At 46.2% G+C, this 12318-nt stretch overlaps 1 protein-coding gene across 1 annotated transcript in view; it reads right to left on the bottom strand.

Moving 5' to 3' along the window:
* The window catches only part of PRKAR1B (protein kinase, cAMP-dependent, regulatory, type I, beta), a 97601-nt gene that overhangs the window by 79733 nt on the left and 5550 nt on the right, over positions 1-12318 (bottom strand). Inside the window, exon 3 of the mRNA XM_012729215.1 lies at positions 651-821. Within this exon, the coding sequence (XP_012584669.1) occupies positions 651-821 (171 nt within the window). The remainder of the gene's footprint in view (positions 1-650; positions 822-12318) is intronic.

Genomic DNA, 12318 nt, shown 5'->3' on the forward strand with positions numbered 1-12318 from the left:
GGCCCAGTAATAAAGCCTCAAAGAGGATCCTCACCAGAAACCAACCTGCCAGTACCTTGATCTCAACTCCGAGCCTCCAGGACCATGAGAAACCACATTTCTGTCATGTGAGCTACCCTATCTGTGGTGTTTTGTGATTATGGTCAAGCTGACCGATAAAGATGATAAAATTTGTGTTAAGCATATTTTGCCATCACTCAAGAAAAGGCTTTTGAAAAGTAGGTCAAAAACTAAAAATACCAAAAAAGAAGTGTCAAGTACTTGTTAAAGACCAGCTGTAGAAATGCCTACTGCAGAGATGAAAGGCCCCACATTCAAGGGCAAAACAGGAGGGAGGTCCTAGGCGAGAAGGGGTGCACAGGGTCCATGATCCAGGCCTCTGGAAGCACAGAGAGAGGAGGGGTGGGTGTGGGGTGGAGGGGAGTTTCCCACAGGGCAGCACTGAGGTCAGGGTTCTGGCCCAAAGGAGTGGCCCCACACAGCCACTCCTCCTCCAAGACAAGCAACTGAGTCCATACCGGCCTGGGCCTGCAGGAGCACAAACTGGTGGATGGTGGAGAACCCCCAAGAGTCCTGAAAGCCAATGTGTATTTGACAGGCACCCCCGGCTCCCTCCCACCGGAAGGGAGACCCAAGGCCCAGTAACTCACCTTCCTCACGTAGGACACGGCATCCTCCTCCGTGTACACCTCAGCGCTCACGCCGCCTCGGCGGTGGCGGGCTTTCACCACGGGGTTGGGTGGTGTCGGGGAGACCTCCTCATCATGTGAGTCTGACTGGGAGGTTGACTTCTGCTGGGCTAAAATCTGCCTGTTTTCTTCCTGGGGTTGGGGGAGGAGAGGACAGTGGGTGAGAACAAATTCCCAGTCTGCCAGCTCACAGGTGTGGTCTCCGGAGGGGCTTCAGAAAGACAAGCTCCTCTCCACCAGCCTTTGCACCTGGGCCTCCTGCCTCCAGTGCTTTCCATGGCTCTCTGCGTTGACACCTTTCTCCCCTGCTCCCCTCCACTGCCCCAGGTCAGCAGTGCCATGGAGAGATGCCACAGAGCAGAGTGGACAGCCGGTTAAACCATGGTGTTTGACACTCAAGCAAAGGGACCCACAGAGAGGAGCATGCAGGATACAGAGAACCAAGAACAGGATTCCTGAGCCTGGCACTCCACTCAGGCAGGTGTGCACAGGGAACTTCTTATTGTTAACAGGAACTTTTTTCACTTTTTATTATTGTTTAGTACAGAAACTCTCAAATCTATACAAAGTAAAATAATATCAACATAATGAATGACCAAATGCCCATCACCCAATATGGACAATTACCAAGAATCCATCCTATTTCATCTCTCTTACATCCACTTTTACACACACACACACAACCACACACTCATGCACACACAGACAGCACACACACAGCACACATAGACACAAAGACATATATAAACAGGCACAAACACAGTGCATACACACATACACACACACACGCAGCAGAGGGTTAAAGCAAAACTCATCTATTACGCAATTCCATTTTAAGTACTTTAGTGTATATCTCTAAAAAATGACACAAAAACATAGCCACACCTACTGTCATTTTAAGAAATTACTATTTATTCCTTAATATCATCAAATATGCACCAGTGTTGAAATTCCCGTCACCATTTTTAAAAAAAAATTTCTTTATTCTAAACAGAACCTTAGCAAGACTATTGTTTAATTTTTAGATGTAAGCAGATAAAGTTATCTGACAGTGAGGAAACTGTTCAGCACAAAAATGTGGACCAGGATAAACAAAAAGGAAAAATATGATTTTGGTGAAAACAAAAGCAATTAGGAAAGAGAAAACAACTTCAAATGAGTGTCTATACTGTACTTAATAGATCTTACAAGAAATTATATCCACTGAACATAAATACTATGAAAACAGAAAAGTTTCCTTTAGAAAGAAAACTGCTAAGATTAAATGCATACATGTGTATTGATAATCAGTACAATAAACTTCATATAAATACCAAGCATAAGTTACTGTTTATATTGAACATGATACACATTACACATGAATTACATCCATGACACATAACAGCAGATACACAAATCATGGAAATAACCAGAAAAGGAAACAGAAAGGTAGAAAGTGTGTAAGAAAATTTTAAAATTGCCAAAAACAATCCAGGAGTTTTAAGGTCTCATTAATAGCTCTCCTGCTTGATAAAACAACAGCAAGGAAACTGACAGAAGCCAAAGGTAACTGTCAAAATCGAAGGAGTCTCTTAGTGGTCACCCTCAGAAGGATGAGCCTAGAGATTGAGGGAAGTTTACACAGTGAAACGTCCAGAGGTGAGAACAGCCCCACAGAGTGATGCAAGGTCATGGGCCAAGGACTGGCCATCCCTACAGCTCAGACCTCTCGACAGAAAGTCCTGTACCAGAAAGCAGTGGACACACCTCCAACTTTCAAAAGGAAACTTGTTTCCAACCCACGGCTGTAACCCAACCAACCCACGTTCACAGTTGTAGGTGGGTTGGAGGGTGTGCCTGGTGATCGTTTAGCAAAACCTATAGCCAAACCAGAAGAGGCATCACTGTGATTTTTGAAGTAATATATTATCGGTCCACAATATGCAAAATGACCAAAAGCAGTGGGATTTTGGAAAGGAAAGCGAAAGATTGTAGCAGACATGCTACAATCTTGACCTTACAAAGCCTAATAAACTACAAGCTAAGGAGCTAGTATTTAGACAAGAAACAATAAAGGAATCACAAACAGTAGAGGCACAGCATTGGTCACGTGGGTTACCAGACAGGCTGTACCACTCAAGCCCACTGGTGGCACTGAAGTCACAGCCTCTCTTGAGCTCCCTCACCTCTGGACTGGCGCTCTGCTGTTGCCTCAACAGTCCAAACAGGTTCCTCCCTCTGCCCTGTCCTCGTTCTTGATGCTGTTCCCTCTGCCTGAGCTCCCTTCCCCAGATTCTCAAGGCTTTGCTCTCTCCATCCAAGCCACCTCAGCGGGGAGAAGCCCTTTCTCCATCATTCCCTCCAGGCCTCCTCCGGTGTCCTGACTACTCCTGCCAGCACTTACTGTCTCTGGTCACTTACAGTTTGGCGGATTCTTCGTGGCTGCAGTCTATTCTCTCTCTAGAACATAAACTTTATCCACAGTTAATCTCCAGGGCTTACAACAGTGCCAACCCACAGTAAATGCTTCATAAATATTTGCTAAATGAACAAAAGCCTCTTTTTTTTTTTTTCATTTTCAAAGGGAAAAACATATTTTGGAAACCCCAGTAACCCAGAACACAGAACTATAAACATTCTCCTACTTCTTGACATTGTATCTGCTTTTGATGACAACTATGAAGGTGGTGAGGAGATGCCTGCATGTGAAAAAAAGGTGAAAGAGAATTAATTTTTAGGGCCCTTCCTGGTGGCAAATGGGTTAAGCACAGCTCTATGAGGCTATCCACAGCCATTGCAGTATAAGTTCGATCCCTGGCCAGAGAAGTGACCCACATGGTATGGCAGACCTCTCCTGACCCCACCACTGCTCCCCTCAACAGTGTATTTCAGTCAATCTGCCTGTTCTGCTCCCACTCTCTCTGGTGAATCTTCTCATCCCCTGCACCTCTGGCCTGTACCCAGTTCTTGTATGCATAAATAAATAAACCTTTAAAAAAGAAACAGATAGTTCATCTTTAGAAGTGCCAAGGAATTAGGATTGGGGTCAAATTTGTTCAACTTCCTTCATGGTACTGTAACATTAACACAACACAAATAAACTGGAAGGCATAATTATGTCATAATAAAAATAAAACTTTTTGTTTCCCACAGAGTAGTCATAAATACCACTGAGATGCCCAATGAATAAATTCCTCGCTTACCACACACTCAGAAGGAGGGACTTCTCAGGCCAGGGCTGCTGTTTATCAAGCTCTCCAAAGGTACGAGGCCCAGAAGGGACAGTAATGCAAAGTCAAGACTATTTGTCAGGCCCCGTCAGAGGGAGCCCTGCTCCCAGGGACATCTACTCCATGGTCTTCACTGGCATAGAGACATGCCAGCCTTGCCACCAGCTTCCCTCAAGCTGTACTTGGGAGCCTCTACATCTCGCCAGGACCCAGGTCTTTCACCTCATTCTGAACTGGCAAATGGGAATGGTTCAACAAACAAAATGAACATGCCAAGTGCGGTCAAACAAAGTCAGGCGAAGAGCAGGAACGCTCACACAGCAGACACGTCTCCTCCATATTTAAAGGGCTTGATTCCAAATCTGAACCCGGTGCTATGCCGAGAAACAAGTGCCTGGCTCCCTGAAAGATGACTCTAGCCACAGCTTCCCTCCTCGCCCATCCACACCCATCCATGAAAGTCACACGGAGATTCCCATTGAGCATTATTGATTAGTTCATTCCTATAAGCTCTTCAACTTTCACATGACCTTTGTAAACACACAAAAGTAGGAAAGAAGCTCTGGCATGGGCTAATGTCAACATGTGGTTTTTGCTCGGGTCTGGATGGAGCTGTGAAAACCCCAAAGCCTCCCTTAACAAAGTCTGGTGTGGGACCCACCCTGGTGTCATGCAGCCCAGCAGTGGGGGGTGGGCAGCAGCTCTGCAAGCCGGGGGGTGGCAGATGGCACCACAGCCCCCTTCTAAGTGAACCCCCAGCCACTCGTTTCCATGACAATGGGTCATCTCATAATGTCTGAGACTGGCACATTTCCCTGGAGTTCCTTTCTTACATTCCATCCCATTGCTAATTCCTGGGAGACAGATGAACCACTTCAACATGCAGGGAAAAGGTCATTTTACTCAACATTAGAAATGTTTTGTGGAAATCATCACACATTATGGGCCATTCCTACATGAATTCTGACTAGAAATGTGAGTTGGATCTCAACTGATGGACTTGGACCTTTGTTTTTAGGAATCATTAAAGAAAAATAACATAGGCACAAATGAGTTGGTGGGAATTTGAAAAGTGGGCTTTTGGAGGGGTGAGCTAAAAGAAAAGCCCCTCACTGTTGACAAGTGGTTATAGGACACCAGACTTCCACCACCCAGGCACCCAAGCTGGGTGGGCTGGGGCTATGTCACTATAGAGCCAGGCACAGGTGAGGCTCAAAGCCTTTAAGAGGGCAGTAATCAAGTGCCAGTCAGAGCCAGTTTGTGCCAGCTTGAACCAGATGGAACTGGTTTGACTTGGTTTTATCAAGTCAGGATAGGTTTGAACTGGTTTTATCTGGTTGGGACCCGCTGAACCCATTTGAACCTATCTGAATAGGTTATAACCAATTTTATCTGGTCAGAACCAGTTTGAACTGATGTTAGCCAGTTAGAATGGGTTTGTGCTGGTTTGACCCAATCAGAACCAGTCTCATCATGTTTAACCCAGTCAAAATTGACTAGTCCAGTCAGGACCTGTCAAAGTTGGCTAGAACAGGTTAGAGCCAGTTTTATACAGTCAGAATGGTCAGAACAGGTTTCATCAGGTCAGAATATGTTTGAACTGGTTTTATCTGGTCAGCATCAATTTGAGCTATTTTTATCCAGTCAGAACCTTATCCAAGCAGGACCAGTTTGAACTGGTCCATACACACCAACAATGTGCGAGTTTCCAATTTCTCCACATCTTTACCAATACCTGTTTTTTAGTTTTAGCTTCTTTTTTCCTTTAAAGATTTGTTGTGTTTATTTATGCATACAAGAACTGGGGTGTAGGTCAGGGGTGCAGGGAGTGAGAGGATTCTCCAGAGACAGACTAGGGAGCAGAACAGACAGGTCTACGGAAATTCATTGCTGAGGGCAAGACAGGAGAGGTCGGCAGTGTCATGTGAGTTAACTCCCTAGCTAGGAATTGAACTTATGCTACAGTGGCTGGCGATAGCTTGATAGCACAGAGGCTTTAACCCCTGTGCCACCAGGGAGACCCTCAACTTGTTTTTCAGTGTGATCTGACTCTGAGGTAACAGTGAGACCCAGACTTAGAAACAGTTTCACAGAGAACTAGAAATGTAGGCGTGGGACAGACGCAAAATTCTGTCTATACACACTGCTGCAAGGGATCATACAAAGCCAACCTCAGATACAAGCATGACCAATGGAGCCAGAGGAGCTTGCTAAAGAGAGAGCAAGCAGAGAGAAGCAAGCTTCCTTCCCTTGCTGCCCATCCCCCAAGAGTGTTTGGTGAACTCCTACAGATGCTTCAAGGCCCATTTCAACACCACCTCCAGCCAGAAGCCTCCAACTGCCATCTCTCCCCCACCCATCTCAATGCATTTTTTTCATGACTACTGAGGTTCCTACCATGTGGCTTTAAGATGACCTGTCATGTGAACAACCCACTGTAACCTGCTCCTCTCCATTTTAAGATGTGTGCAACAACACTTGAAAGCAATGAATGAATAAACCAACAAAAAAAGTAACATGGTCATGATGGCAGTATGAGCTCCATATCCATGTCATATAAGCCTTCATGCCCTCGAACCATCACTTATTACTCACAGCTTCTGGACAGAAAAGACTGGGGCCATCAGGAACTTGAGGCTGATGGTGCATACTGAACCACTCTGGAGACACCTCCTGAGGGTCAACAATGCCCTTTAGACCCGAGGTTTGGAGAGCACCCCTAAGTACCTCTGCTACATGGGGCAGGCTGGAGGGAGTGGGAGGCCAGGCAGGAGCGCTTGAGAGGCAGCAGCTGAAGGGACTGTGATCAAACAAAGCACTTGCAACAGCACGTCTGATCCAATGAGGCTTCAGGGAGGCGGTTTTGAAGGTGCACAGACCACAGCCTGGCCCTAGAGATCTGTGCTTATTTTACAGTCAAGGGGGTGGCCAGGGGTCACATAGGTTCCCCCATGACAACCCCAGAAACCACTATCCTTCAAAGAAGCCGCGGTCTGGGCCTTGTTTTCTTGGCCCAACATGCTTGCCTTGGCACAGCGATGCTTTTTCCTCTTTGGAAAGTTGGGCAAAGGGCCAACTCAAGCAGGATACAGGTAGTTCAATGACAACCACTTTAGGAGGCCTCAGGAGGAAACGTGTGGGGGCTGGGAGCCAAGGCCTCCAGGCCCCAGCAGGGTGACTCTCCTGGCACTGCCACCACAATGCCAGACCTTTATTGTGGGATGGGACGCCTTCCCTTCCTCTCGGGATTCCAGGAAGCCTCTCATTCTTCAGATACCCGCTTCCTGTCTCCTGTTTTCATGCTGATGAGCTGTCTGGAGTTGCAGGATGGCGGAGGCCACAGGGTCAGGACAGGCTTTCCAGGCCAAAGGAATCTTCCTAACAACAGTGTGGGAACAAGGTTTCCAGAGAGCCCTGCACCAGAATCCGCCTCCTGAAAGGTGGGCTGTCTCCATCCTGCTCCCAGCCAAGCAGTGCCACAGTGTAAGTGAAGGTTCTGACATGAGTGGTGAGGGCCCACAGACTCCATCCAGACTGGGAAGAGAAGACAGTGAGTAGCAGAAGGGCAGCCTCGACACAGATTTTCTGGATCTGGACTTAGCCTCCCAGAGAAACCCATGTACCAAGAAGATGGAATTCCTGCTTCTGCTCAACTCCCTGTCTCGCCAGATGAAGACATAGTCCTCTTGTCCCTTAAAGAGACTTCCAAGAGATAGTTAACATGCCAGCCTCTTGTTCTTGTTGGCCTTAAACATGGCAGAGAGGCAGCACGGGGCAGTATCCAGACTTCAAATCCTAGACAAGCATGAACTGGCTGCATTTCTGGGCAATCAGACTGCTCCTTGGCACTCTGAAACCCTTGGTCTAGAAGGTCTGGGCTCCCCATTCAAGCAGTCAGTGGTCACCAACCCCCAGCCAGGAAGCATGGGCCCTCCCTCAGAGCTGTGGGTCTCACAAAGGACCATCTCTCTGAACCATCTCCATTTTCATGGTGGGAAACAAGGCCTGGAGGTTGTAAAGCATTGTCCAGGGTCACACAATACTTCCGCAGCAGGGTGAAAAGAGAACACAGAGTGTCAATCATTCATTGAGCCTATCATTCATTGGTCTCACACAGAGAATACAATAGAGGAAAAAGGCATAATAGTTCTGTCATAAGGGAGGTTTCGATCCAACAGGAAAGAGGTGAATGATCACAGGCAAGTGTCACCAAAGGACAAGGTTCATAGGGCTGTGAGTACAAGGGGAGAGTGTCCTAGGCCATGTTTGGAAAGGAAGAGTAAAAGAGGGCTTCCTGGAGGAAGTGCCGTTTGAGTTGGCCCAAGAGGAAAGCAGAGCCCAAGAGACACCCACACAAACAGCTATGAGTCCACTCCTTACCACCTCTCAGCACCCAGTTCAGAAAGGCACCCTGCTCCCTGTCTGTGCTCCTCCTACCTGTACCTTCTCCGTGCCTGCCCCTCCTTCCACTGCAGCCAATGGGCATTTTGTATCATCTATTCACTGCCAGCCTGGTCAGGGGCTGGCCTGCTTCATTTCTTCAGAGAGTCAGCCTGGCTTTACTGCCGCTGATAACCCCTTGATTGCTGTCACACTCTGCTTTCATCTCCACTTTTTTCCCTTCTTTTTAATTTTTTTCTTACTTTATGACTCATTCCTGATGTCTCTTTCTGGTTGCACATTGTAGTAGGGTGAGCAGAGTCCCTCAGACCTCCTAAGAACCTGGAACCTTAGAGTCTGGCTTCCTTTGGAGATGGGATCTCTGCAAGCATGTTCCAGTTAAGACTCGGTGACCCTGGGAGACAAGGTGATTCCAAGGAGAAGCTCAGGGACCAGACCCATGCTGAGTCCTTGTAAGAAGAGGGAAGGGGAAGCTACATGCAAAAAAAATGAAACTAGATCACTGCCTCACTCCAGTCACAAAAATCAACTCGAAGTGGATTAAAGACCTAGACATAAAAACAGAAACCATAAAATACCTGGAAACAAAGATGGGTCAAACACAACACGACATACACTTCAGCGACATCTTTAAAGACAGAGCACCCAACGCCACAATAGTGAAGGCAAAGATAAATAGATGGGACTACATCAAGTTAAAGAGCTTCTGTACAGCAAAAGAGACATTACTAAAAACAAACAGACAGCCCACTAACTGGGAAAACATTTTCTCACACAAAAGTAGTGATAAAGGGGGCCCTCCCTGGTGGCGCAGCGGGTTAAAGCACAGCACTAGGAAGCTAAAGCCACTTCAGCACGAGTTCAATCCCCACCTGCCCTGGAGGTGACCCACATGGCACAGCAGACCTCTCCTGACCTGCCCACTGCTCCCCTCAGCAGTGTACTTCATCGATCTGCCTATTCTGTTCCCCACTCTGTCTCTGGTGAAGCCTCTTGCCGCCCCTGAGCTTCTGGCCCCTGGCCTCTGGAGCTTCCCTATGACCCAGCAATCCCACTCCTAGGTATCTACCCAAAAGACAATAAAACACTGATTGAAAAAGACACCTGCACCCTCATGTTTACTGCTGCTTTATTTACAATTGGAAAAACATGGAAGCAGCCCAAATGCCCAAAAGAAGATGACTGGATTAAAAAGATGTGGTACATATATACAATGGAATATTACTCCACAACCAAAAAAGAGAAACACATGTCTTTTGCAGCAACTTGGATGGAGCTGGAAAAGATCATGCTTAGCGAGATAAGCCAGAAAGAGAGAGAGAAAAATACCGGATGGTTTCACTTATAGCGGAGTATAATGGACCAGGCGAGAAAATAACAAGAATAATGAACAACCATATACCAGAGACATTTTGCGGGGGTGGAGTGGGGAATAGGATCAAAAACGGGGGGTGGGGAAGGAAGTGCACGGGATTATGGTGAAGGCACACGGGTGACTTGGTGATGGGAAACCCGCGGGAATTACAACTGAGATGGAAAAAAAAATGTACAAAATGATGTAAAAATAAACTGTTATAAAACTTAAAAAAAGAAGAAGAAGAGGGGAGGGCAGTGTGCAGAATCAACATGAGGATGGAAGTAGAGGGGACAAGGCCTCGAGCCAAGGGGCACCAGGCACACCAAGATGCTGGAAGCTAGAATCCAGGCTTGAGACACACACTTTCAGAGCCATAGAAGAAACGGCCCGGCCAGTGCCTCGATCTTGGATTTCAGTCCCCAGAACAGTATGAGAAATCTACTGTCTCAGGTCCCATGCGTGATCACTGCGAGGGCGAACAGGGCTCACTCATTTCCAATCTTAACTTCTGATGCAACTACAAACTCCTCTCTCAGTGCCACTCCACTGGATCCCACTGGTTCTAACACATCATGCTTTTATTGTCATGCAACTCTAAGCATTTCTATGCTTTACTATGACAGTCTTCTTTAACTGATAAATTATGCACGTGAAACTTATTACTGTTTTCCCAATGGGCAGGATAGGTGACATCTTTTTCCCCAACTTTTTATTAATTACTTGCAACTTGGTTAGATTATAATCAAAGAATATAGATTTTGAGTGAAGTAAAAATTTAAACTTATCCTGGGATCCCTTTTTTTTTTTAATAATTTTTAAAAAAGATTTATTTATTTATTCACACAGAACTGGGGTACAGGCCAGAGGCGCAGGGGCGGCGAGAGGCTTCACCAGAGACAGAGTGGGGAACAGAACAGGCAGATTGATGAAGTACACTGCTGAGCAGAGCAGCGGGTGGGTCAGGAGAGGTCTGCCACGCCATCTGGTCACCTCTGGGGCAGGGATCGAACTCATACTGAAGTGGCTTTAGCTTCTTAGAGCTGTGCTTTAACCCGCTGCACCACCGGGATCCCTTTTAATAGTACTGTGCTCTTGTTTCTAAAATTCTAAAATCTGGTTGACACACACGGTTCCAAAATCTCTGATCATGCTCTGAGGGACTGAATAAACTGAGCTCAGTAACAATTTGAGAGAAGACCCGGTCCCTGCCCCCCACTCCAGCAGCAAGCCCAGATCTGGGCACTTCACTAGTCATGACCCTACCCGCCCCCTTATAACTGGGGTGCATGGAAGCCACACTGCCCTGTGATGCATCTGGAAAGCCCTGCACTCCCCAGTGTGCTCAGAGTGTCCCCAGCACTAGGAACCTGTTGGTTCATCAACAGGATGCATCCCACTAACAAACCAGGTGATCATCACAACAGGGGTACAAGAATTCTCTATTTCCTTCTCTATTTTTCTGTGAACTTAAAACTTCTCCAAAAGTAAGTTTGTTGCTTTAAAATTTTATTTATAGCAAGTTGTAAACTTTATTACACATGTGGGCTTAAAGGGGAGAAGAGGCCCTCCCTGGTGGCACAATAAGTTAAAGCCACAGCCACTTCAGTGGGAGTTCAATCCCCTGCCCCTGAGGTGACCCACATGGTGCAGCAGACCTCTCCTTCCTCGCCTGCTGCTCCCCTCAGCAATGTATGTCATTGATCTGCCTGTTTGCTCCCCACTCTGTCTCTGGTGAATCCTCTCACCGCCTGTGCACCTCTGGCCCATACCCCAGTTCTGTATGAATAGATAAATTTTAGAAATAAAAGAGAGAAGCGATAAAGCACTGAAAACAACAATTCCAAGGAAAGACACCAAATATTGAAAGTCACTTTCTTGAGAGATTTGAAAATAAGACTGTTTTGTTTCTTTATCCTTAGTCATTTTTTAATTTTCTAAGATTTTGTGGAATCAACCTTTATGCTATTTGCTAATTTCCAAAAGGTGTAAATCTTTTAACCACTGCTTTAAGTTCTACGTTCACGCCAGTCAGTTATACTCAGTGCATTAAAATACTCTGATCAATGTACAAATAGCTACTCTTTGGTTCTCATCTTGAGCTTGCTTCACAGAGATGCAGAACTGGAGAGAGGTGCACTGATGCATGAGTTGTTGGGCATGAAGACACCTTTGTCTTGAGAGCAGGAGCCACATCAAGTACTAAGTCCATGGCAATGAAGTGGGACACAGCACTGTACTGTCCCCTCGATGCAGAAGGAGGTTCCAGGTGACCTTGAGCGTAAAGTTCACGGGAAGGAAGGGAAGAAACAAAGCTGAGTTCATCCCGACTCACAAGTCCATGAAAGTGTGTTGTATATAAACATGGGTGGAAAACAGTCCAAATGAGGCAACAGAATAGTGCTAAAGGGTGAGTACCAGACTCCCAGTAACTAGTAACGTCCAACATCTAATCCAAAATCACTCAACATACCAGAAGTAGAAACTGACACATTCTCAAGATAAAGGACAATCATGAATGAGAAACCCAAGATGATGCAGCTGTGCAGATGATCAGCTATTAGCATCGTTCTTGTGAGATAAAGATCAATGTTTTTGAAATTAGTGGGAAATTTTTCAGGAGAAATAGAAAAATGTTAAAAGAACAAAATTAAAAAATTAGAGG

Source organism: Condylura cristata, unplaced genomic scaffold, assembly GCF_000260355.1.
Source record: "Condylura cristata isolate star-nosed mole 26May11 unplaced genomic scaffold, ConCri1.0 scaffold00024, whole genome shotgun sequence".
NCBI lineage: Eukaryota > Metazoa > Chordata > Mammalia > Eulipotyphla > Talpidae > Condylura > Condylura cristata.